The 27,407-nt window shown below is 36.1% G+C and overlaps 1 protein-coding gene across 2 annotated transcripts in view; it reads left to right on the top strand.

Annotated features, from left to right (window-relative positions):
* LOC308685993 (secretory phospholipase A2 receptor-like) overlaps positions 1 to 26,409 on the top strand; it is a 70,843-nt gene extending 44,434 nt beyond the window's left edge. The window contains exons 3-35 of one of the 2 annotated variants that reach the window (XM_081358177.1): positions 1,351 to 1,524; positions 2,126 to 2,284; positions 2,752 to 2,868; positions 4,470 to 4,604; positions 4,688 to 4,885; positions 4,996 to 5,153; positions 5,255 to 5,362; positions 5,559 to 5,647; positions 6,010 to 6,179; positions 8,487 to 8,695; positions 8,787 to 8,929; positions 9,009 to 9,090; positions 9,235 to 9,306; positions 11,737 to 11,860; positions 12,155 to 12,190; positions 12,298 to 12,467; positions 14,269 to 14,336; positions 14,445 to 14,512; positions 15,439 to 15,575; positions 15,656 to 15,764; positions 15,875 to 16,038; positions 17,194 to 17,323; positions 17,413 to 17,633; positions 20,392 to 20,554; positions 20,684 to 20,842; positions 21,088 to 21,210; positions 21,785 to 21,973; positions 22,422 to 22,645; positions 22,756 to 22,939; positions 23,032 to 23,190; positions 23,564 to 23,686; positions 23,837 to 24,025; positions 25,124 to 26,409. In XM_081358177.1, coding sequence (XP_081214303.1) covers positions 1,351 to 1,524; positions 2,126 to 2,284; positions 2,752 to 2,868; positions 4,470 to 4,604; positions 4,688 to 4,885; positions 4,996 to 5,153; positions 5,255 to 5,362; positions 5,559 to 5,647; positions 6,010 to 6,179; positions 8,487 to 8,695; positions 8,787 to 8,929; positions 9,009 to 9,090; positions 9,235 to 9,306; positions 11,737 to 11,860; positions 12,155 to 12,190; positions 12,298 to 12,467; positions 14,269 to 14,336; positions 14,445 to 14,512; positions 15,439 to 15,575; positions 15,656 to 15,764; positions 15,875 to 16,038; positions 17,194 to 17,323; positions 17,413 to 17,633; positions 20,392 to 20,554; positions 20,684 to 20,842; positions 21,088 to 21,210; positions 21,785 to 21,973; positions 22,422 to 22,645; positions 22,756 to 22,939; positions 23,032 to 23,190; positions 23,564 to 23,686; positions 23,837 to 24,025; positions 25,124 to 25,296 — 4,727 coding nt within the window. In that variant the 3' untranslated portion in view covers positions 25,297 to 26,409. Of the gene's footprint in view, positions 1 to 1,350; positions 1,525 to 2,125; positions 2,285 to 2,751; positions 2,869 to 4,469; positions 4,605 to 4,684; positions 4,886 to 4,995; positions 5,154 to 5,254; positions 5,363 to 5,558; positions 5,648 to 6,009; positions 6,180 to 8,486; positions 8,696 to 8,786; positions 8,930 to 9,008; positions 9,091 to 9,234; positions 9,307 to 11,736; positions 11,861 to 12,154; positions 12,191 to 12,297; positions 12,468 to 14,268; positions 14,337 to 14,444; positions 14,513 to 15,438; positions 15,576 to 15,655; positions 15,765 to 15,874; positions 16,039 to 17,193; positions 17,324 to 17,412; positions 17,634 to 20,391; positions 20,555 to 20,683; positions 20,843 to 21,087; positions 21,211 to 21,784; positions 21,974 to 22,421; positions 22,646 to 22,755; positions 22,940 to 23,031; positions 23,191 to 23,563; positions 23,687 to 23,836; positions 24,026 to 25,123 lie in introns of both variants that reach the window. The other variant, XM_081358176.1, reaches the window with a different exon arrangement.
* Positions 26,410 to 27,407: the final 998 nt, after the last annotated feature.

The raw sequence follows: 27,407 nt of genomic DNA, 5'->3' as shown, positions 1-27,407 counted from the left end.
ATAAGTTAGACCATAACATTTTTTATTCAAAGGGGATTTCCTGTTGCTACATTGATAGATACTGTAGGTACATTTAGAGACAATTCTGTGTGTGTGTTAATGTGGGGTGGGGGGGTGGCTGCTGCGGTTTAACTGTTGCTCAGATCATCCAGTTCATCTGCTATTCTTTGCTCTGCAAGAATAGGTTTAGGTTTTGCTCTGGATGTTTGCTTACTGGTTTAACCCGTGTTGAGTCATGTGACTGTAGCAATACTGGAATGGAGTTTAACGGGAAACTCCACCTGCTCGATTGCTTAATATCTGACAGTATACAAGTTAACGACTCGTCTGAATTTACTTTCTGTTTTTCTTTTGACTAACTTTTGTTGCTCTGTGCCCAGCGAATCTGCACATTCTCAGATAGTAAGCATTTTGATACAAAAACGTTTGAGAATTTGGTGTCACAGCTGCTGAATGTGGTTGTTAGGTCGGCTGAATACGTTTCTATTTTTATCTTTTAAATGTGTTCCTGTTTTTACATAAAATATGCACTACTATTAAAAAGTTTTTTTTTTCACTACAATTTAAGTCTTAATAAAGCTGCATTTATTTGATAGAAAATACAGAAAAAACACTAATATTGTAAATATTACAATTTAAAATGTATCTATTTCTGTGATGCAAATCTGAATCATTCTAATATGCTGATTTAGTGCTTAAGAAACATTTGTTATTATTATCAGTGTTACACAGCTGCTTAATATTTTTGGGGAATTTTCAATTTCAGGATTTCAGCATTTATTTGAAACAAATCTTCTCTGCTGAATAAAACTATTAATTTTTTAAAACAAAAATCTTAATGATCCTAATTTTTTTAAATATATATATATATATATATTGTCATTATTATTATTACTTTTTATAAAAGTTAATTTTACTTTAATTTTTAAAAAACAATATATTATTTTAGTTTTACACTTTTTATTTTTATGTAATTTTATATAAAAAAAAATTAAAACAGATTTTTAAACAATTTAATTTTTTCTGTATTTTGGATGCTTTTAACTGGTTACTCACTGACTGCATGGATGTTATATATTAATTCTGTTATATATTTTTGTGCAGTCGTGGTCTTTACTGTATTTTTTCAGCCGTAGTCTGTTTGCTTCACTCTAAAACTAAATTTACCCCATGTTTCTACCCTGAGGAACATTTCCTTTTTATGTATGAGTCATTTATTCTTTTAAGGATGCGACCGAGGGGACATTTTGTCAGATTTAGCTGACTTCTGGGGACAATTTGTTGAGCGAAGCTGAAGCATAACTACATAAACCCACAAACAGTATAAATTCCTGTTCCTCTATTTCTCAGGAATGCACACAAGCGGGGGGAATTCTAACGGGGCACCCTGTGAGTTCCCCTTTCTCTACAACGGGACCTGGCACCACAGCTGCCTGCCTGGCACTGGCGAGAGAACGCTGGACTGGTGCTCTACTACAGCAAACTATGATCTAGATAAGAAGTGGGGAACTTGTCTGAAATACGGTAAAGTTTACATCCACCACAGCTTCTGGGTGTTTTCCAGAGAGCAGTCCCATTAAACGTGACTCATTTTACAAAACAATGTGACATTAAACTACTGACTATTGGATACTTTTATTTATTAATTCCAACGCAATTACAACTGATGTAAACATTGGTATAATAAAGGGATACACTTTTTGTAATTGGAAGCCGTTTTTCATTTATTCATTTCTTATCCAAACTCCAATCAATGTGTGGAGATAAACAAACTAATACATTAACATAAATGAACCGTTTTTCCCACAAACACCATGCTGACCTACTTAATGTGGTTTTAAGTGAACTCATGCTGGTTTAAGCTGCAGTTTTCAGCAGGGAAAAGACATTGACTTGCACTGTTCTGTTTTTGCAAAGCCACTTTAACTATAACTCATGTTTGTTGCACATTCCTTTATCATGGCTTCCAATCATTTCTGAAAAAAATATGGAAAAAGATTGCAGAGTTGTCCAACGCTTCAAAAGTCAGAGACAGATGAAAGAATCACATATGTGAGACAGACAGATGGCGGTCTGTACAGTGAAAGAATTTGAACTAACCCCCCACCTGTTTTCTTTTATTTAGTGGAAGGATGTTCTACTTTATGGGAAGAAGGCCCAGTGAAAGGACGCTGCTATCAGGTGGTGTCCACAGCGGTGGTGTCCTGGCACGAGGCGCGGGATGCCTGTCGGAGTCAAGATGGTGATCTGCTCAGTGTGTCTAGCCCTCAAGAGCTTGAGTTCTGTAAGACTCAAATCTCATTTTCACTTGCTTTCATGTTTTTTTACCCAGCTCTATCTCTGAACCTCCAATCTGCAACTATAGTATTCTGTTAAATATATTTATAATACATAACTTTATATAGTACAACCACCCAGAACACCTAAGCAACTGTATGGAAACCATCCAGAAACCATAGCAACACTGTAGCAACCACCTATAAAACCCTAGTAGCCCCATAGCAACACCCTAGCAACCAACCAGAACACCCTATCAACAGTATAGCAGCCAAACAGAACACCCTAGTAACTGGATAGCAACACCCTAGCAACCACCCATAACATCCTAGCAACAAATTCAAACTTTCTGGTCAGGCTTTCTCAAGTCAACAAAGTTTGTCTTGACAAACTTTTTTTAACTAGTTAGTTTTGCAATTCCATTTGGTGATCCATACTTTATTTATTGTTCATTCTCTATCTCTTTCCCTGCAGTTAAAGATCGGAAAGACTTGCCAAGCAAGCTGTGGATTGGCTTGAACCATCTGGACTGGATGCAGGGTTGGCAGTGGTCAGACGGATCAGCTTTATCTTATTCCCCTTGGGAAACAGGTGATTTCAAGCACACAGTATATAATAACTAATATTATTGTAAATCATTGCTTTTTATTCTATGTTTTCAAGAGATATATCAACCAAAAAATAAAATGAGGTCATCATTTACTCAACCCCTGTGTTGTTCTGGCAAACTTCTAGGAGAGGTGAAATGTCTGACATACAGTATAGTATAGTACATCTTGCATTTTTCTTTTGAAAGAACAAGTATTTCCCATTTACAACCTGCTGTGCCACCTTCTGTTGGGTCCTACAGTACATTTACAGTGTGTCTGTTATTCAGTTTCACAGTGATTTAGGTTTAGCAGATCATGAAGGATCTGTTCTCCATCTTATCTTAACACGAGTCTGCCGTTCACACTGACAATGACACTTCTATCAGTGTTAATGTGGCAGTGTGTGTATGGGCATACAATGAGATTTGTTTTGCTGAATAACAAACTAATGAGTTGAATGGCGTCTTTATGCAGTAAACACAGGCAGAATCAGTCTCTGTCTCTGAGGACAGTGATGACAGCATTGTCTCTGACTGATAGTCAACTGTGATGATGTGGGCGTTCTGCCTCTCCTCGCCCCATGTGTGTGTTGTCAATGTAATGAACTGTGTCTGTAAACACTTTTTATGCCAGTTATTTGCATACATTTTTGGAGATGTTACTGCAATAATGCAATCTTAATCTAGATAACTAGATTTGAATGGCATTAATAGTTGCTTTATTTTATGTTAATTGTCACTTTACTGATTAATTAATTATTTTTTAAAAACTAATTAAGCTCAATATATGTATATATATTTACTATATCAACAATAAAATGATAGACACCAAATTGTCATTTCAGTTTAGACCTTTTTAGACTTGTATTGTTATATTATTATATGCAAGCATTATTCTTTCAGATTAAAAAATTTTAAAAAAGCTAGAATTCTATGGTTTTGAAAAAAAAATGACTTTTAAATTTATTGACACAAAATATCATATGCTATGGCCATCTTGTAAAATAACAATTTTAATACATACACTTCTGAAAGTTAAAGGTTTGTTTTTACGGATATCATGAATAGTTTTTTCATAAATACTATTGTTTTTTGGAGAATTGCGCCATGTTATATTTTACATCCTGAACTAACCTTACCCTGTCATAAAAAGATCAGATAATTAAAGTGACTTTTAAGATAATTTAATTTAAGAAAATATTAAAATGCATTTTAATTAAGACATTATAACTATTATAGAAGTGGTGTATTTAAGGCATTGTATGAATGAATTGCATTTAAATAGATTTTTGGATGAAAATAATCATTCAGAAAAAATTGCATATATGATATAATTTATGCATTTATGATATTGTAAAGTATAATAATTGATTATATAATTGGCTAATTCTGGCGCATTTATTATGTTTATTAATGTGTACTGCCCCTGCTAAATAAATTACTAAATAAATAAATAAATGTCATTGACACTTTTAATAAATAAAAAAAAGTTTTGGGATATATATATAAAACACGCAAACACACATATTTTATATGAATAAAAATATTTTATGTTTGCTTGAAGTGTTACATTTTTGTTTGTCATTTGGCATATGTTTGTTAGGGATCCCAATAAGATCACTTTTGTCGGACGAGGACTGTGGGGTTCTGAAGGAGCCGCTGCATTTTGGCGCAGAGACGTGTGAAAATCGGCTTCCATTCATCTGCATGAAGAATAACAATAACAATGCGAGTACAGGTCAGAGACTGTTCTCTCGTACCGTTTTCCTTCTTTTCTTTCTCTCTTTCTCTGCACAGTCTCCCTTCCTCTCGTTTCAGCAGTCAGGGAGGTCTATAAGCCCACAACGTGTGGAGATGGTTGGATTGGGTGGAAAGGATTCTGTTATAAACTCCACAGTGCAACAGAGTCAAGACTGTCCCAGCATGAAGCTCAGGACACGTGTAAGATGGATAATTCTCAGCTTGCCAGCATGCACAGTTTAGAGGAAATAGAAATGCTACACACAAACTTTCACGCAGGTAAACACATCTCACTACACACAAGTATCAACAACATGTTCTGAGAAAATATATAACTGTTTTTGTTTCGTGTTATATCTGTCCAATTTGCATTATAAACTGTGTGACAGATCTGAAGACCGATGTATGGATTGGTCTTTTGGGTAATGGAAGCACCTCAGTCTTCGAATGGGTCGATAAAGTACCAGTGTCTTTCACATACTGGGCTAGAGCTCAACCTCCACCACTTCTACCAAATACCATCAACTGCGTGTCCTATGCAGGAGAGGTGTGTGTGTGTGTGTGTGTGTTTCATCCAGTCAGATTTTAATTAAGCAGTATCACATGAACAAGAGCGCTGTTCTCTGATTTCTCTATGCATGTTTGCAGCATCACACCTGGTCTGTGTCTGACTGTGAAAAGCCAAAGGCTTACATGTGTAAGGTAAAGGGGGTTGTGAACGAGACCGCCCCAGAGGAAGGCTGCCCTCCAGACGGGGTGAGTGACCATTACTGACTGACACATGACGGAGAGGGCCACTATTGAACAATTCTCTGTAACTCGAGGGGAAATACATCAATAATGTTTGTTATTCATGTTGTTGTTATTGCCGTCCATTTAGATTCCACATGTCAATCTGATTTAGATATACTGTATAAGCAAACATCTGTTGTTTTTTTATTCTACCCTCTAGAACTGGAGGAGACATGGTAATGCTTGCTATAAAGTAGACACTGAGGCTATGCTCTTCAAAAACAGCTGCCACATCACCATTAATAACAGGTAACAGTTGAGTAATTTGTAGGGCTGTCAAATCAATTAATCGCGATTATATATATATATATATATATATATATGTATAATTTACAAACTTTTATCTTAGATGCGATTAATTGCGATTAATCACGGTTAATCGTGTGTATGTTCTAGAGGTTCTTGTTGCTAGATAGTTGCTTTCTTCTCTAAGTGAACGAAAAATCATATTCTGGTCTCTAGATATGATTGACTTTTGAACACTTTTGTTCAAATCTCTAACCCCCAAGTATGATCACTAATAATAGTGAAACTTTGATTACATAATAGGAGAACTCATGCTTATTTTTCTAATTTTTTAGTAACATGAAGATGTATAATCCTCTATCTAGATTTGAACAGGCCTTTATTAACAGTCTTCTGAAAGAGTATATCGGCTCTGGGGTTTCGTATTTCTGGACGGGGCTTCAGGACACTAAAGGGTCCAGGGAGTACCAGTGGATCAGTCAGGATGGGAGAGCAGATCGGGTCACCTACACCAATTGGAAATGGCTAGAACCAGGTAATGCATATTATGGATTTGGCTGTGGTTGTTCAATATCCTAATACATTTTTTCAGCTTTTGTAGTATCTTATTACTGTGCATTAGGGCTATCATTGGATAATCACGATTAATCACACGCTCATCGTGAAATTAAGCATACACCATTTATCTTATTTAACATTTTAATTATGTATATCCAGCAAAGTAAACCAGCAGATTGAAGGGTGACTCTCACAAAACTGTATTTTCTGCAAGCTTTTCTCAAGGTAAATTTAGGTGTCTTTCCAAAAAAGAACACTTTGAGACTCTAAAAGGACACCAAACAACCAGTCCTTATAATTCATAAATGTATGCACACTGAAGCACCTATTAAAAAATAATTCACTTTGTATAGTATGTGTACAGTGAAACAACAAAGAGCTTGTTCACATTTTAGACAAGTCAAATAACCACACAGAGATGCTGAAAAACAAAACCTAAACCAATAGCCTTGACGTATAACTATTACAGTACACGGATCCATTCAGAATTACTAATCACAGCAAAATACACATGACAGATCAAAACATTATCCTGAAATGTGTGGAAACAATGTGAATTTAGTGAAACTGTAAACAGATTGAATTTAGGCTTTTATTCTCATTAACATTCATCAACTCACACATCAGTTGTGGTAAACGGAAGCTCAAGAATGTTCGCTTGACGTGCGAGAACCAATGAGGTTCATTCTCGTGTTACAAAAGTCTAATTGGTTTGGAACGACATGAGGGTGAGGAAATTATGACAGAATTTTCATTTTTGGGTGAACTAACCCTTTAAGCTGGTGAATCTTGGAAATACTACAAGTTGGAAACTTAACAAGAATTTAAAGGAATTAATTGGAAATTTGGGGTTAATTTATACAAACTGTATCATATACAAACATAAATATAAACATTTTGTTTGGCCATAAGAAAAAAAAAGAAGACATTTTTGACTTGAATTAAAATTAAAAATTAAAATGAAAATGTATTTGTGAGTAGACCTTTAATTGATTCTTTCAAAGAACAACAAAAAAGCATGAATGTTGAATAAAGTAATAATAAAATAAACATATTCTCTATGATCCCAAAAAAGGCAAGCATTTTCTCTCTAAATTTTTCCTCTCAATCCTCAATATCCCTGCAGTAAGTAGTGTGTATGCATGTGATTGAGGAATGTACAGAGTAGAAATTCAACGGAATTTGCATTAAATCTGGTAAGATGGTTGTTTTTTTTCGACTACATTTATAGGTGACCTATTATGCCCATTTTCACATGATGTAAAATAAATCTCTGATGTCCTCGGAATATGTCTGAAGTTTCAGCTCAAAATACCACCCAGATGGTTTATTATAGCTTGTCAAAGTTGCCCCTTTTTGGGTGTGAGGGGAAAACCCTCAGTTTTTGTGTGTGTGTGTCCCTTTAAATGCAAATGAGCTGCTGCTCCGCCTCCGTTCAGAAGACTGCCGATTCTTTACACGAGCTTCGGATACTGGAACAACATAACAGCCGAATTTCTCTCAGGAAAAATGTCAGTAATACCCAGTAGCGAGTGCAGCCTTACATGTTTGAACCGGAGTCAGACACAAATGGAGAGACTCAGGAAGAGGTTGCAACTTTTAGACTGTACATGGACGTTTCTGAATGGTTATTTAGTGGATACATTTATGTAACTTAGTTGTTGTGGAGTTACGTTGATTCATCAAATCGACTAGCCTGTACCGTCATGTTAATATATAAACTGTTGTATAGGTGCTTGTGTGTGAACTGTGTTAGGATGCCCACAGAGCCAGAAAATATGCTGCATAGAGATAGAGCAGGACAGGTATCGTTTTGTTTACGGTTATAATGTCGGACTGCTGCTTCTCACTCAGGGAGGGATCTAGTGCAGGTTTCCCTACTCTTACGTAGGAGTAGGGGGTAATTTGAAACAGCTTGTTCTGGGAGATTGATAATGATATAAAAAAAGTATTGGGTGGATTTTTACTATTTTAGGCTGGTTGTTTAGACACACTTTGGACACACATCTGTGTTCAAACACCTTTTAAAAGTGAATTTTGCATAATAGGTCCCCTTTAAGTTCCGTGTTAACCTTTTAATTTTACAAATTTTCAGTTTATTCCCATTAATTCCCATATATTCCGGCTAATTCCCATGTAAAGTTTCCAACTTTGAAAATTCATGAAATTTTGCCCTAACAATCAATATATTTTTGGGGAACACAATATCCTAACTTTTTAAATATCATAAATTAAATAATTCAAAAGATTTTGCATTGAGTTTGAATGTGAATATGTGTTACAGCTTTCGCCGGTGGCTGTGTGGTTATGTCGACTGGGAATCCTTTGGGCCACTGGGCTGTTAAAAACTGCTCTCATTTCAAAGCTGGTAATATCTGTAAGAAACCCATAAAATCCATGGTCCAACCCACCCCAGATCCAATTGTGACCAACCCCAATGCTTCCTGCGCACCAGGGTGGGTCTCAAGGGAAGGCCTAAACTACTGTTACAAGGTGTGTTAAGGTAGTATTCATCAAGACAATGAAGACGTTTTGTCGTTAGATCTAACTGACATCTTTTTGAATGTGTTTTCCGGGTCTGCAGGTGTTTCACGAGGAGCGTTTGAGCCGGAAGCGTTCGTGGGAAGAGGCGGAGCGTTTCTGTGAGGCGCTGGGAGGTCATCTGCCCAGCCTCGCTGAGACGAAAGATATGCAAGCGTTACATTTCATCCTGAGAGACTCTATCAGGTACAGATCGCACAGTTTTTTTTTCCTATAACTCTGAAATATATTGATTTTTATTTGTACTCTTTGTTTCCCTTTACAGTGATAATCGTTTTTTTTGGGTGGGGCTAAATCGTAGAAATCCAAATAACAACAACAACTGGGAGTGGAGTGATGGGCGTCCGGTGAGTCATTGACGTGATGTTTCCAGAACAAAATAAAGACATAATTAAGTTGTGATCAGAGCCATCATTTGCTTCTTTATTAGTTTGTGTACTAAAGCTAATGTGTGAAATGTGTAGGTGTTGTAATTTGTGTGTTGGTAACAGGTCTCCATGATGATCTTTCCTGACGAGTTCAACGAAGATGATGCCTATAACAGGGATTGTGTTGCCTTTAAGGTGTGGTAAACAAAACCCCCGAAACATTACCCTAGCATTGCATGACCTCTCATTACATCATAATACTGCATTATAATGCAATATTAGCTAAAAAAAAACTACACAAGAAAGGCTATTTTGTCCTCATAATTTCCATACTAATAAAATACATAATTACAATCTTTACTTACTTGACCATTAGAGTTATTTGGGTGGCTGTACTCTTTGATATTTCAAATCAATATTACAATGTCTTAATAAATAAAATATGATCGTTTTAATTTTATTTGACAATAAGCAAGCATCAACTGTAAAGTCAGATATGGATTCATTTTTATAGATTCATTACACTAAAGTAACAATTTACAATAAGGTTTCATTAGTTAGCATGAACTAACAATGAAAAATACTTCTGAAGCATTTATTAATCTTAGTCAAGATTAATTTCATTTTCAAAATGTACTAATACAACCCCATTTCCAGAAAACATTGGGACATTTTGTAAAATGCGATAAAATCAAGATTCAGTGAAACCTTTGAAAATCTTTTCTTTGTACTTTTGTCAGGTAAATAAAGGTTAGAGAGAATTAACAAATCACAGACCAACTTCAGTGTATTTTGTAAATATAATTTTTTTTTTTTTTTTTTTTTTATTGTGTCACATCACCTTTCCTTAAATTACACTATTCAAATGTTTGGGAATTGAGGATACTAATTGTTGCAATTGGCATTGTTTTGCTTCCCATGAAAGTCATCTCGATGGCAGTATATATCTCTTTACAATCCCATTCCCAATACATCTCAATGTCACACATAAGCAAGTCACCCATACCGTTTGCACTGATGCACCCCCATACCATGACAGATGTTTGCTTTTGCACCTGTCGCTGATGAAAGTCTGGTTGGTCCCTTTAGTATTTGGGACTGAGAAATCATGTCCGTTTTTCCACAAAACAAGCTAAAACGTGGACTCATCTGACCACAGCACAGATTTCCACTGTCTTTTAGACCATCTGAGATGAGCTCGGGCCCAGAGAACTCACTGGCATCTCTGCATAGAGTTGATGTAGGCCTATTTTATAGATTTCTCTTGCATAACAGAGATTCAAGTTGCATTTCGTGATGCAGCGGCAGACTGTGTTAAGTGACAACGGTTTTCCAAAGTACTCCCGAGCCCATGTGGCTATTTTTTAACACCATAGCATGATGGTTTCTCATGCAGTGCCATCTGAGTACTCGAAGGTCACACACATTCAACAGAGATTTACTGCCTTGCCTTGCACAGACTGAGATTCTCTAGATTCCCTGAATCTTTTCACAGAATTATGTATGCTAGATGGTGAAAGACCTAAATACTTAGCATTTTTGCATATAGAGTAGAAATGTGTTTTTTGAATTGTTTGACAATTCTCTCATGATATATGGCAAAAATTGGTAAGCCATGACCCGGCTGTGCTGGTAAAGAGAGAGTTTTTGGTGGATGTTCCTTTTATATCATTATACTCTCACCTACTCTCACCTGCTTACTCACCCTGTAAGCAGTCTTTTCACTTTTATTTTGCCTCTGTCCCAAGACAGGAGTGTGTTATAGCCATCAAAATCAAGATTTGTTTATATTTGCAAAACACAATTAATTTGGCTTGTGAAAACATTGAAATATTTTTCTTTGTACTCTTGTCAGTTAAATAAATGTTAAAGAGAATGAACAAATTCTTGATTTTATTCCGTCTTACAAAACTTTTCTGGAATTGGGGTTGTACATCAATAAACTCAAAAGTTGTATATTAATATTATTTAATAGACCTGAGCTAGCATGATCTAACAATGAATACATTAACTAATGGGACCTTATTGTAAAGTGTTACCAATAACGCAATAAATGTTATCTAAACAACCTACAATGTTACATTAAACACTGATGTGAAAAAAAACTATTTTAATGTAAAAGCTAAAATAGTGCTTAAAGTTTTCTAATTTATGGTTATTATTACCAGGTTTTTCATTAAAATTACATTATAATGTAACTTATGTAATTCAAACATGACATGAAAACAGGGTTATAGTTAATGAATATGTGAGTTTGATGTTTTAGTTTCATTGGGATGTGTAAATGTTGAGGAGGGGGCAGTAATTGACACAAAACAGCCTTTCAGCGTTGGCAAACAACAGCCAATCAATAATCAGAAACCTAGAATAGTCACAGCATGACCTACATATGGCCTCCGCCTTCTATTTGGGAGTAGAGAGAGATGGGAGATAAATCAGATCGATGGATTGTCATCAAACAAGATTAAAATACTCAAAAACATATCAGATTTATCAAACTGCCAATAATAAGAAGAACAAGAAAAACCTGGACAGTAGATGTTACATTGTAGAAATCTAGAAATTTTGAATTAAGACAGGTTGTGATAATTATTACTTTTCTGTGTTTTTGTGTTTTATCTTCAGTCTTCGAAAGGAACCTACAGGCCGTTTTTCTTCCTCCTGTATCATAATGCTCTTCCACGGCCTTTTTATCCCAGCACATTTCACTGTGACGCCAAACTGGAATGGGTGTGTCAGATTCCACGAGGTAAACAACACCCAACACTTTTAAGACCGCTTCCTGGCAAAGTGTAGATTCTAGTTTTAGTTAAAACTGCTTACATAGATTCTATATTTTCTTTGCAAATTTTTTAGTTTAATTTGCAATTAAGTGAGTTTGAAAACTTCAGTCTCCTTCATTGTAATACTGTAAAAGTGTGACAAGTGCGTTCAGAATTTATATGTTCTAAGGAAAAAGTAACTGCATACAGGTTTGGAACAGTGTTAATATGTTTTTAACAAAAGCATATTGTGATTTCATGGTGTTTGCATAATTCTTTAGGTCAAACACCTAAAACTCCAGAGTGGTACAACCCAGGTAGAGCATTCATTTCAAATTCCTACATTTTTGTTTTTGTTTTTTTGTGGATTATGTCTTTTTTTGTGTGCGGAAATCAGTGACATATTTTGTTTCACTACTAACAGATGGGCACCATAACACATCAGTGTTTATAGACGACCAGGAGTTCTGGTTTGTAATAGAGCCAAAGCTGTCGTTTGATGAGGCCATGTTGTACTGCAGCAGCAACAACAGCAAACTCGCCACACCCGCCAGCCCTAATGCTGCCCGCCACCTTCAGGAACATCTTTTTCAGGTACAGTACCAGAGAGGGCAGACGTTTGAATTACAGGGCAGTTCAGGGGTGGACTGAGCCCTTAATTAAAGCTTTACCTTCAGAAGAATGTCAAAACAAAGCCTTTGTGAGGTCTTAAAAAGTAGTAACACAATTAAACAATAAAAATGCTGTTTATGTGTAACAGAGCCAAAGTTCATGCATAGACAGACCACAAAACATTATTAAAAAAATCTGCTGCTCAAGAAACATGTATTATTATTATCACAGTTGAAATGGTTATGCCGATCATTTTTTTTGTGTGGAAACTGATTAAATTTTCCATGATTCTTTGATGAATAGAAAGTTCAAACAGCATTTATTTGAAATTGAAATCTAACATTGTAAGTGTCTTTACTGTTACTTTTGATCAATTTAATGATGACAATTTTATGAATAAAAGTACTAATTTGTTTTTAAAATGTACTGACCCCAAACTTTTGATAAGTAGTGTACTGAACCAAATATGAAGCAAGCTGTCTGCAACCAACTATCTTTTATTTATTAAATATATAGCATTGAAATAATATCATGATGATCAAGTCAAGTCAGAGTCAATACAGATTGTTTCAAAGCAGCTTTACAGGGATGAACAGGAAAATAAGGATCAATGATGCAAACAAAGTTCAATTCTGCTGTAAAGCAGCTCTATAAAGACAATAGTGTCATTATTAGGCTCAAGTCAGTTCAATGTTTACTCAGTTCAATAAAAGTGTTGTTCATCAATTATGGAATTAGATGTAAGCAGCTCTACAGAAGACAATAGTGTTGTTATACACTTTGAGTCAGTTCAATGTTAATTCAATTCAGTTCAATAACCGTGTCAGTGTTGCAAAAATTAGTCGAAACGAAGTCGATTCAGCTATAAAGCAGCTCTGCAGACAAAAGTGGTGTCATCGTCAAGCTCAATTCAGTTCAAGTTTTGTTCTCATCCAATAGTGTCAGATCAATAATATTACTGAATATTAAAATGATTAGTTAATCACAAATTTGCAAAACTAAAATTTGCTTGCCTTTTGCGAAATAAACACACGTGGAAGTTGCGTTCATATCTATAGCAACACTTGGCTATGGGTGCATTTATTATTATTATATACATAATTGGGTGATTTTTAGATACTTAGTGTATAAAAATTTTTTACAAATCAGTTTGTTTCTTTTTTACCAAAGATACTTTTGTACCTTAAAACAATGTTTCCAAAATTGTTTTAGTGGTTCATCAACTCGTAACAGGGGGAACGGCACTTCTGCATTCGCTTTGCGACCCTATAACCCTATAATCGGCTATAACCGCACTGTGCAAGTTTGCCAGATCGGGTAGCGGATTTTTAGTTCGAATGAAACAAATTTGACTTGCTTTACGGCAAGCGTTACCATAGCCGATAGGTGGAGCCTATATAAAAAAATAACCGTTTCTGATGTCACAATACATCATACTTCCGTAAAATCATGCAACATACTCTACCTTGTCAGTGGACATCGTTATTTCCAAAGCCGGTGCTGGATAAACAAATAGCGTGCGTGCGACGGTAGGCTGCGGTAGGCTAAATTATTTACGACACCGGTAATGGACAATTCTGCTTCCAACCTGTAGGGGGACTGAAGAGGAAAAGTGCTTTGGTGTAAATGTTTAAAAACCCATATACTCATAAAAGTACAATGTTTGATCCTCCACAACACAAGAAAGTAGAGATCTGTTGGGTAATGGATTAAATTAATATGAGTGAATATGTGATTGTTCATATCAGCCAGTAATTAATTGAATTGTAATGACCTGTTGTAGTATGCAGGAAAAGAGGTTGTGAGGTGGTGGGCAGACCTGCGTTATCCTGGTCCTCAGCTTCCCTTTATGTAAGTTGGCTTATCATACCTTATCTAAACCACAATTACAGGCATGAACCTTTCTTTTATTTATCATTTATTGTCTTTTATATGCGTCTTTATTGTGTGTGCTTGCAGGTTCCACCACTATCATCCAGCGTTCCTGGGCAGATGCCCTTCTATCACTCCCATCTCTTTTGAACCTGGTATGAGAGTCTTATTGTGATTCCTAAAGTAATTTCAACATCTTGCAGAATTGATCTTGGAGCAGCTTGACATGTTTTTCATTTGAAGATGTTTCATGACCCATTTAAATGGCCTCCCTAGTTGTAGCACAATGGTACATTTCTTTGAATGTCATAAGACCCATAAATCACTTCTAGCTTGGCCAGGCCAGTGATTTCTTTCTTTTTTTCCTTTTTTAATTGCCCTTTTCACTGACAATGAAAAAAGTTGAGTAAATATCAGTATAAATTTTATAAAACACTAACAGTTTTTAGGGTGTGTTGGTTCGCTTGGTTTGTTTGGTCCGGACCAAAAAAACAACAAAAAGCATTTAGTCTTGGTCCGCTTAGCATTCACATTGGCATTTTAACACCGAACCTAAGGGCATAGAGATATGTTCACAACCTGATTGATCGACTTTTATTGCATATATTTTCCAACGGATCTTACTGATCATCCAAAGCAATGCTGTGTGCTGGGCTAAATGCTCTCATTTTATGTATAAATATTTAAATAAATTGTATAAATAATAGTTTAAATGATTTATTTTCCTTCAGCTCAATAGAGCATAGAGGTCATGAGTTCATTTCCCAGGAAGAGCAAGAAATAATAAAATGTCAATGTCTACCTTGAATCCAATATTAGTCACTTTGATTAAGTTTAAATAAATTTAAATAAATAATATTTATAATATTTTTCTTCCAGACACACTACTTGTAAATGACCCCTCCCAAATGTTTTTAATAGTACTATTATATAATTATAAGGTCCATTTTGTACAAGAAAAGCCAATAAAGCATTTTAATTGCTTTCACAATAGAGGATAAGAAAGACCAATTTAATTGTAAAAGATAAGAACAGTTATGATTTATGAAGCATCCTCTTTAATCTTTTTTTTTTCCTGTAGGTTTTACCAGAAGCTGCAATGAAAGACAGCCCTTTGTGTGCGAGACCCTGAATGTCACTTCTGCGGAGAAAGGAACCCCAGAACCGTACCCAACCGGCACCCCGTGTGGGGGATTGTCCCAGCACTTCAAAGACAAGGTCTGACATGCCAATCACATCCCTTGAAATTTGAAGATGTGTGTGTTTTTTAATGCCATCATTGTATATGTGTATTGCAGTGCTACTGGTCCTTATCTGATTCTTATTTCCAAAACTTCAATGATGCCAATGAGTTCTGCAAAAGATTGAAAGGCTCGATGCTCACCATATCTGACCAAGTTGAACAGGGTTTGTTTGGTTTTATATAGCATTAAAATCCACAGAGAACATATTTAAATATAAACACATCTTTAACACACTTAACAACTTTCCATCATGTGCATCTTGCCTCCATCTAGACTTCATCACTACAATGTTACCGCAGTTACCCGGGCAACCTCAGAAGGTCTGGATTGGTCTGAAGTTCAAGCCTCATGACACTCAGTGGGTGGATAACTCGCCAGTTGAATATCTGAACTTCAATCCTCTGCTGCATGGCCAGTTACGACCCATATTCATCAATGCAAGTGTCCATCTGCTTTGAAAGTCTTTCTGTAAATTATAATTTTGACCACAAAGATCTGGTCCAAAGAAATGGGGGGGGGGGGGGGGGGTTCAACAGTCTATGTACAGCATTTGTGGCACGCGGTGGATTATACAGAGAATAGTTTTGTTTCTCATTTTATAAAAACAGGAAATATGTTTAGATTAATGGAACAATGGAAGCCTAGCTTCTTCTTTAAAGGCTAGTTTACCCAAAAATTAAAGCCTCTTCTTCTTCTTTTTTTTAGCAAGGATGCATTATAGTGATCAAAAGTGACAGTATAAAGGCATTTATAATGTTACAAAAGATGTATGTTTTAAATATTAAAAAATTATATTCATCAAAGAATTCTGCATTTTTATGTATCCACAAATTATTAAGAAGCACAACTGTTTTCAACATTGATAATAATAAGAAATGTTTCTTGAGCAGCAAATCAGCATATTAGAATGATTTCTGAAGGATCATGTGACACTGAAGACTGGAGTAATGATGCTAAAAATTCTGCTTTGTTACCACAGGAATAAATTACATTTTAGTGTATATTACAAAAGAAAATGGTTATTTTAAACTGTAATAATATTTCATAATATTACTATTTTACTGTATTTTTGATCAAATAAATGCAGCTTTGACTTATTTCAAAAACATAAAAAAGTCCCTAGTCTTTAGAATGGTACTGTAAAAGCAATATAATATTGATCCATCACACTTGAATGGTCTTGTGAAGTCTTACAATAATTTGAAAACAGACATGCAAGAACATTTTTTTGCATTTTTGGAGCTTGACCGCCTCAGTCCCCATTCACTTTTCACTGTATGGAAAAGAGCATCATGAACATTCCCCAAAACATCTCTTTATTTGCTTAATAGAAGAAAAAAACTCATACGTGTCGTACAAGTTTTCGTTTTTATGTGAACTAGTCACTGTAATGCAAAATGAAAAGTGGAGGAACACATTTTGTTTTATTCATCTCCCATACGCCACGCCATGTATTCATTTGGCTTTATTTTTAATATCATAAGAAAACATTTCACTCAGAATTTTACTTAAAAACATTTTGAGGCCATAGAGTAATCCTGATACACCTAATCTGACTTATTTTCTCCTTTTCCTCTTGAATTGCTTGGCAGACGTTTGAACAAGACTCCCTGGAGCTCTGTGCCTACATGTACAATGATGATCATTCTGACATGATGGGCACCTGGGACTACACCTCCTGCACTGACCGGCAGAATCTCAGCATTTGCCAGCATTATGCAGGTATGAGCCACTAGGCGACCATCTCAGTCATCTGTATGTTAAATTAAATAGCGTTCTGCTGATTAACATCCAACTGACAATTTCCCCAGATAAACCAGAGGAACCTAAGCCTGAGGATAACTTCACAGTTCATGATCATACATTTAGGGTGGTACAGCAGGACAATTTAACTTGGTCAGAGGCTCTTCAGTTGTGCCGGAACAAAGATATGGACTTGGCCAGCATACCGAATGCATATGTCCAAGCAGTGCTTACAGTGCAAGTTTCTCGAAGAGGACAGCCACTCTGGATTGGACTCTTTAGCGAAGACGTGAGTGAAAATCACACACTCCCATATACTACTGTTCAAAATTTTGGGGTCGGTACGATTTTTGAAAGTTTTTGAAAGAATTCTCTTATGCTCAGCAAGGCTACATTTATTTGATTGAAAAAGCAGTAAACAGTAATATTGTTACAATTTAAAATAACTATTTCTATTTCTGTGTATATTTTAAAATGTAATTTATTCCTTGGATGGCAAAGCTGAATTTTCAGCAGCCATTACTCCAGACTTCAGTGTCACATGATCCTTCAGAAATCATTTGGACCCACTTAAAGCTACAATATGTATTTTTTTTGCCGCTAGGGGTTGCTAACCTCTTACAATAACAAAGGCGTAGGTTGATGACGCAAGCGTAATTTTGGAACTTGTCGTCATGTGTATGGATGTTTTTAACATGACTGTGGTATGAAGCGGGGCGCGATTGCTAATAAGAGACAGATCAGCATCACACGCGAGTCCCGCGGATAAAAAGGAATAAGGACATTTAATTCGGTAGAACTACCCACAAGTGCTGAATTAATACTCACACAGGTCAGTTTATTAGACGAATGAAACTTGTGAGGTAACGCAGCGCTGTTTGACTTGCTCTACACTATCACACTAAAAAGCATTTGAGTGTGTTGAAAGTTATAATCTTATTCAATGTGTTAGTTTGTTGGTTGTTTGAGACTAGCAGTTAGCTAGATCAACATTAGAATAACATACTGATCATATTCTAACATTTCATCATGCTATATAACATTGATTAGTTTATGTACATTTGCTCACCTGTCTAATAAAGTACATGCAAAAGCGGCGTCTCTGTCAAGTCGAAGTTTGTCGCGGACGTGGAGCTCTCGGCATCTCGAAAACGGCACTCTGATATTGATCCTAGTTTTAGTTCTCCTTTTGACCCAAAGTCTGCTTGCCATGGTCCATAATATTTGAACGAAACAACAACAGTGTGAGCGTGCCGCTAGACGTAAGGCAGTTGTCCACGTCTGTCGCCATGGTTACTATGGCAGTACGAGCGGAAACAAGGGATAGCGCGGATATTACGTCATTGACCAGCGACAATGACCAGGGACGAGCCATTATGTAAAATTTTAATTTCTCTGAAGTTGAAAATCTTTGGGAACTTTTGGGATGTTGTAAGTACACAACTGCAGGAAATTTGCATATTTTATTACAAAAATCTTACATAATGTACCTTAAAATAATTTGATACGATGCACTTATTGTGTAAATAAATACATGTTTTTACATTGTACTATAAAAATACTTTGAATTTTAATTCTGTAATTACTTCTTCTATATTTTACACTGTTCCCCTACCCCATAACCCACGCTTAAACACAGTGGCCCTCATTTATCAATCTTGCGTAGAAACGGGCGTATATATTGGCGTAAGATTATGCTTACACTCCTCTCATCGCCTGATTTATGAAGCTGTGCGTACCTTTGAAATTCTGGTGTACGCAATACCTGCCCTTGATAAATGCCGCGGCTGAAAACGATCGTCATTAGAATAACACGCCCCTATATATTCAAGTCTCTGCTCCCCCCACGCCCTCATTTTACGCCATGGACACACGGAAGACGGCAAATTAAAGAGAAACTTCTTTGAAAAAAGAGAAAGCGAAACCAGGGAAGTGGAAAGAAACAAAATTGATTTCTAGATTTTTATTATTAATGACGCTTTTTGTTATTTAGAAGAAGAATGTCGTTATTATTATTTGTATTATTATTATTATTATTATTTAAAAGAAGAAGAATGGCATTTTTATTATTTTGTCAGTCTGAATTATTTTTTTGGTCATTGGAAGCCTTTCATTACTAAACCCAGTCCGTGCATACCTGCCGGGCCTAACCCTGGCCTAACCATCGTTTCAAAGAATAGTACAACGGCGAGCGCGTCGAGTATAAACGCCTCGTCCGTTTGGGGAGGTGCGCGCGCAGTCTGCGGAGACTCGCGCTGCGGAGCCAGGCGAAAGTATAAAAAAGGCTTGAAACGTCAGGTAAAGCGCACAGGCTCGCAACTTAAGGAATACATATGCCTACAATTCAAATGCTCTGGTAAAGTCACACAAATTAAACATTGAAGTCCATGTTGCACAAAAATAAACACAAAGTTTATAATTACTATGTTGATGTTTTTTTTACAGTGGGTCATATTATATTATATCTTTTAGTTTGTCAGTGCGTTTTGTGGTGTTAGGAATTGTTTTTTTGCGCATTCCCGCACTCAAAACGTGCGTACACCACCTCCCGAGCTGGCGTAGGATTTGAGCGTGCCGTACGCCAACGTCCATATTGATAAATCTCAAAGTTAACGTGGTTTTGGGTGTACGCCAGGTGTACGCTGGAAATTTGGTGTACGCACTTTTGATAAATGAGGGCCAGTATGTCCATTGTAGTTAAAGACACCTAATATAATGTGGGATCATTCTAATATGCTGATTTGTTACTAAGAAACATTTCTTATTATTATCAATGTTGAACCATTTTGTGTGAAAATAGTGTTGTGGAAATCATGATTAATGATTCTTTAATGAATATAAAGTTCAAAAGAACAGCATGTATTGCTTTTGTAAAATTATAAATGTCTTTACTGTCACTTTTGATCAATTTAATTCGTCCTTGCTGAATAAAAGTATTAATTAAAGAAAATATTTCGGACCCCAAACGTTTTTTAACGGTAGTTTATTACATACTGGAACAGTTAAATGTCATGAACATCTTTGATTAATATTTGTTTTTAATCAAGGAAGGGGAGCACTACCACTGGACAGACCACAGCCACACGGAGTTCAACCGCTGGTCCTCTGAAGCCACTGAAGGGGCCTGTGTGTATCTGGACACTGATGGTTTCTGGAAGGCCACCGAATGTGAAGAGGAGCTTTCAGGAGTGATCTGCCACATCCCACACAGTGAGGATCATTTGTTCCATAGCTAATTCAATTCATAAATGATAACTGCTAACCTGATCTAATGATATTCAACTGCTTTTCATTATTTACACACATATGTTTTGCTTTAAAATGCATTTGTCATAACAGATAAGACCGTCACTCCTGAAGTGAATCCTGTCACATGTCCCCACAAAAGCAATGGACAGAACTGGATCCGCTTTAAGAAGAACTGCTACACGTTACTGCTGGGGTCCTCCAGGTGGGGCAACTACGACATCAATGAACAGAAGATCTGCAAGGCTCTTGGTACGGATGGTGCTTAATCGTATCTGGGACTTAAAATACTAGATAAACTATTCTGCAAAACATCTTGTTCATGTTTCCTTTACTGCTGTGTTTTCAAAGTGTTATGGTATGCAGAAACGGCAACTAGCAACTAATCAGCCGTGGTCAAAGCTGATTATGAACATAAATACTAATGTTTAATGATTTCTATGGAGCATTACATGAATTTCATGATGTTTTATGGTAATCTTGCCTGTATGTTTTAGCCGGGTATGGAGAAATCCTGACCATTCGTGATGAGACCGAGAATGATTTCATCAGGCAGCAGTTGCAGCCGTTCAAAAACTTGGTGTCATTTGTGTGGCTGGGAATGAACAGAAACATGACCGGTAAGATGATCACTTCTCAAACTTCAATCCTGTCAGTTGTATTATCTTAATAGCCAATTATCAGACTAAATATTCACAATATTTCACATTTTAAATTTGAACTGATTTTAAAACACTAGACATGATATATTTGCTATATTTGATATATAAATGGTTAGAGAGAAAAACTGGCCATCACACACTTTCAGACCTTCAAGTAATTCCAAACTCCTGTAAAAACATGCACCTTTTTGCTAGGAGGCGCATGTCAATTGAAAATAATATGCGTTCTAAATTCAGGTAAATGTCAAACATGTTTGATCTCCTCCGACTGGATGGAATCATTGTCCGAATCTAAAAAATCAGAGTTTGTGCCTATAATACAAGACCCAGTTTTCTATGAAATCTGTCAGCTCCGACTCTGCAGACTAGCTAAGTGACTTTTGCTAACTAGCGTTGACTCCTCCAGACTGTTAACTAGGGCAAAAATCTGTCCAAAAGTCATGCCAGCCTTTATAGGGAAAGATGGATTGAGTAAGAAAGTATAAAATACTGTAGCTGTTCTTTTTTGCCCTGTATGATGTCTTTGTTTTAGATGAGCAGCTGAAATGGCATGATGGAAGCAATGTGCAGTTCTCCAACTGGAAATATGGTGAAAGACCAAACATCACAGAACCCTTCATGGCTGGCCTCAACGTGATTGGAGAGTGGGAAATAATAAACAACAAACGTCTTTTCGATGCCTTCAGACAGCGAAGTATTGTGGTGTGCAAGATTGAAAATGGTAAAGCAACACCAATGAGTTTTCAGCTTGTTTTACCCTTTATAAACTATAAAGTATATTTTTACAAATGAGCAATTGACATGTAATCCATCTGTTACTCAACAATCAATAATCAATTATTATTTTCTATTTTTTAATAGTATGCATGCCTTTTTTATCACCTCATATTAATTAAAAAACAACTACTTGAAATAGAGAGCCAAATATTTAAATTTATTTATTATAAAGTGTATGTGACACTGCAGAATTATTTAAAGACCTCATGAAATCAAAGTAGTATTTTTGTAGCTTTGGTGGGTTTTTATTCTAGTGTACGACTCTAGTGTGCTGAATAAAAGTATTGATTCTTTTAAAAAAATGGTAGTGTTTACCTCTATGTAGATAGTCTAGTAGCCAAAATTCTCGATGTAGCTTGTGGTTTGTCAACTTACGAAAATGTCTTTTACAGATCCCAAAGATGAATTCATGAAGGGCGTGGTTGACGTTAATACTCCGGATGGCATAAGTTACCGTCGGGTGGCAAAGAAAATGGACTGGTATCAGGCACTGCAAGAGTGTGGCAAAAATGGAGGCCATCTTGCCAGCATTAGTGACAAAACGACTAACGACAACATGGCGCTGATCGCCAAAAGGGACGGCTTTTCACTGTGGATTGGCCTCTCCAAACAAGATGTACACAGTTTTTCTCATAATAGCAACAATTGACTGCAATTACTAACTGTGAGCTTAAACTTTTGCTCTCAATTGTTATCATTATGAATTTTTAATGGCTCTTTCTCTAGGTAAGTGGTTGGCCTTTTGAGTGGTCAGATGGGACCGTGATGAAATTCAAACCAGATGGATTTGTAGATGATGGCCGTGATTCTGAGGAAAAGTGTGTGTTTGTTGACTCCAAAGGCACCTGGTCATCTGTCAACTGCCATGTAGCCCAACAAGGGGCCATCTGCTACAACAACATCAATAAAAGTAAGACAAGCATGCAGTAACACAACACAAACGTAACTGTTGTTCTGAAAAGTTCAGTCTGAAACTGGTTTCTCTTTCATTTTTTTTCCCAGGAACTAGAGCACATCTCTCTTCTCAGTCCAGCAGTAGCTGTCCTAAGAGTGATAGTCAGACCTCTTGGGTCCTGTTTAACGATCACTGTTATGCTTTCAACACGTACAACTACTCAGTCTTTACCATGGAGAGTGCCAAGAACGTGTGTCAGAAACTGGGTGAGTATATTGCTGCGTCTTTAGCAATTTTCACCTAGTTTCACATTCAGTTGGGAGCTTTTTTTTGACTTGATTAGACAGGAAGCGACAACACGCATGTGAATGACCAGTTTGTCTAGTTTTACACGCTATTTAGGGGCATATCTGAAATATATCTAACCACGATAACAGCTCTTGTCATTTTTCTGTGCAATAAGCATCGGATGGTGGGTGAACAGACTGAGACTAACTTTCAGTGGCACTTTACATGGTTACTGTTATTTCTACCCCAGTTTCTCAAATCCAAACCCCAACATAATCACTAAAAACTGTACAAACCATCCAAAAATCAACCTGTAAGTGTCTAACAACATCTTGTATTTCTCCTGTATAGATTCTTCGTCCAAGCTGTTAACCATAAAGAGTAAAGAGGAGAATGATTTTGTCTCCAACTATATGAATAAGAACCCTTCCATCACCAGCCGAGTGTGGCTGGCGCTCAACATGGACTCCAAAAGTAAATTAATGAATAATCTACCTTTTTTAAGAGTTATATATTGCAGCATGGATCATTAAATTACACGGTGTAAAAATAGAAATGTTTACAAATGAGAAGAGATAAACTTTGTGGACTTTTTTCAGCTCTGTAAATCTTTGTTCCTCTAAGGTAAGCCCACTGGTTGGCAGGACGGTAGTGAACTGGACTTCTCTAGCTGGGATGAAAAATTGGGGCCGAAATTATCACAGGAGTCGGACACATCGCAGATCTGTGCAGTCATGGTCTCCAGCAAAGGCAGCTGGACCCAAGCCAACTGCTCGTACAGCCGCAGCCGACTCGTCTGCAAAGCACCTGCCCGTGAGTCCTCAAAATTTCTTGAAAATGGCTCATAATATACATATAATCAATAATAATATGCAATAAATATTAAATGTAATAATAATATACAATAAAGTTAATATAATATATTTGATTAATAATTCATAATTTTATTACATTTATTGTACACACATACATATATATATATATATGTATGTGTATATATATATATATATATATATATATATATATATATATATGTGTGTGTGTGTGTGTGTGTGTGTGTAGATAGATAGATAGAGATATTTTAAACCAAGATAAATCACATCAGAACTTTTTCACATTTAATGTAAAAATTACAACCTATGCCATGCCACTGAAAAACCATTTATTAATTCAAATAAAAACTTTAAATAACTTGACGTCATAAGTGTGCAGACCTTTTTTTTTAAACTGGGTGTGTAGTTGTGATCAGATTTAACTAATCATCAAGCTCATGTGAAATAATACAGAACTGTTTTCACCTGAGGTGAATCTGATCAACTCCAAAAGGCTGCAACTAACGATTATTTTTTATAATTGTTTAATCTGTCGATTACGTTTCCGATTATCGGATGAAAAAGAATAATAATAATAATAATAATACATTATTTTAAACAATGTAATTCCACATCCTGCCCAATGCTGTCCCCTAAACAATGTGTAATATAAAAGCATATGAAAACAAATATAGTAAATGTATCTATGTAGGCTATGATGTACATTATAAGCAAAAAGGGGTTAAAATATAAACATTAGATTCTAAACCTAAAAACAACCGATTGCTTTTCTGAAAGCAGAAATTAAAATGACCAAGTTAAAAATAATAAACAAAATATTATTGTGTACAAGGTATGAGGAACACACATTTATTCACTGAACATGAATACATTAATGGACTATTCCAACAATAGTGCTTTTACTGCACATAAATATGGCTACTTGTGTTACATGTATATTTTTAAACCTACTACACTTAATTTCTATCAAAAATATTTGATTGTTGATTGTTTTTCATCTATCAATGTTTTTCAGTAAAATTGCAAATTCAAAACAAAGCAACATTATGGTATGACATGTTGTATATTGCATGTGCAGATCCAGGTAGCCCTGTGGCTTTGATCTTCTTCATCATCGTACTCCTCTGCATCATCGCTGCCGGCGTCTTCCTCCTATACCAGAAAAACAAGCATCGCTTCCATTCGACTGTGCGTTACCAGCGCAACTTTGATGACGCGGACAGCACAAGTATAATTAATAATGCAGAATAACGCCTCAACTGAATGATGTCAAATTAAACGGTAGCTATTATGTGCCTTTTACGATAAACACGATCAACAGGAACGCCTGCTTCAGTGGTTCAAACTAAGGTTATTTATTATCCACCCCACAGCATGGCTTAAATAGATGACTCGGCAGTTTTTGTAAATGAAAATAGGAGTGGTAATGTTTGAGGTTTTAATGTTTAAATGAAAATGTCTGAAATGGTTGTGTATATTTTAATGGGTGGATTGCTGGTACTTTCCGTACTATAAAAATTTGATTGTGTTACTTTGATTTTGATGACGTAATTTCAAGAAAAGCCAGAGTTTTTCACTCCTCTTGAGCACCACTGAATATTAACTTGCACTTAGAGCTGGGAAGATTTTAAGATTGTACATTTTGGAAGATTTTCCTCTTTTCTTTTTGAAGATGTTATTTTAACAGAGCGTCAATGATCCCAAACCTAGTTATCGTTTTTCCTTTCTTTCTTTTTTCTTCTTTCTTATTTGATTTCTGAAAGCCACTCTTTAAAATTCATGATTTATTAGTCATCACTCAATAGAACATTCCAATCAAACTTGCCATAATGGTGTTTTTCCACAGTGTTTTGTTTTCCTAGTATGATGTATCATGTACTTCTCCTTGTATAATGGCTTGGTTTGCTTTCATTAATATCCAAGTTCTGTACAACAGCTTATGGTAATGCAGTGCACTGAGTGCAGTGCAAGACGCTTATGATAAATTACATTCAGAGATTATATCTATGCACTCTTTTGCTTAATTCACTCAAACTACTGAAATCTGATGCACTTTAATGAGCTGTGTGAATCGAACTATTAGTGAAGGATTTAGTACATGCTTTGTAAATATTTTATTATATTTTTGTCGTTGCTGTTGATTGTTTGTTTGGGTTTTTTTCTTTTTTACTCCAAACTACACCAAAGATGATTTGGGAATTGATGGTAATATATTGCAAACCCAAACATGTTAACTAAAGCTGCTTTTGTAAAAAGATTTTTTTAAGAGAATCTTTTGTGATCCTTGTCTTTGATTTGAATACATATCAGCTTTCCTCTGTCTTTGACCACAGCAGAAGATGCTCAATAAAACAATGTACGTCTTCTAATAGTATATGTCCTTTGTTGGTGAATATTAAAAGAACTGTTGGTTACACTTTATTTTGATGGTCCCCTTTAGAGATTCTGTTGACTATAAGTAATGCAGCATAGTGTCGGCCCAGATCCGGCCCAGATCTGGTATGCGTTGAATACACATGTATGACACTATGCTGCTGTCTGGGACATGTCTACTCACTCTCTTTAGAGTGTTAGTAGAGTATTAGTAGACTGTTAGGTTAGGGTTAGTAAAATAAGCCGACATGTAGTTACAAAGTTACTTATAGTCTGTAGAATGTCTGTTGGGGGAGCATCAAAATAAAGTCTACTAATACTCTATTAATACTCAAATGAGAGTGAGCAGCATTACTTATAGTCAGCAGAATGTCTAAAAGGAACCATCATAATAAAGTGTTACCGAAATGTTTTTGGGTCACGGTGTTAAATTAATTGATAGTTTTAGTTGCAAAGTTGCAGTATTCATTAGTATCTACATGCTGCTTTAGTATTTATCCAAGCTGCCAAAAAGGCAGTATTTAATGCACAAGCCATTCACATGATAGGAAACTAATGGTTCAGGGCAAATAGAATACTAAAGTGAAGAACAGATTACACAGATGTACTTAAGGTGGCTTGTATTCATCCAGATCTGACGTTTGCGTGCCCATTGTACACCGTTTCAACGGTTGACAGGGTTCATCATAGGCACCATCATTAAGGTTTTGATATGACTTGTGCCACAGTTTACCTTCTGTTGGTTCAGACCAGATGAGATAGCCTTCATTGCCCTCATGCATCGATGAGCCTTGGGCGCCCAACACTCTGTCGCCGGTTTGTTGTTTGTCCCTCCTCGGACCACTGTTGGTAAATTCTCACCACTGTTGACCGGTAGCAACACACAAGCCTTGCCGTTTCAGAGATACTCTGACCCAGTTGGCTTGCCATAACAATTTGGCCTTGTCAAAATCGCTCCAATCGTTATTCGTGCATCCAACACGTTAAGT

This window comes from Scardinius erythrophthalmus (assembly GCF_964197995.2).
Source record: "Scardinius erythrophthalmus genome assembly, chromosome: 25".
In the NCBI taxonomy this organism is placed as follows: Eukaryota; Metazoa; Chordata; class Actinopteri; order Cypriniformes; family Leuciscidae; genus Scardinius; species Scardinius erythrophthalmus.
This window is presented reverse-complemented; position numbering and strand designations above follow the sequence as displayed.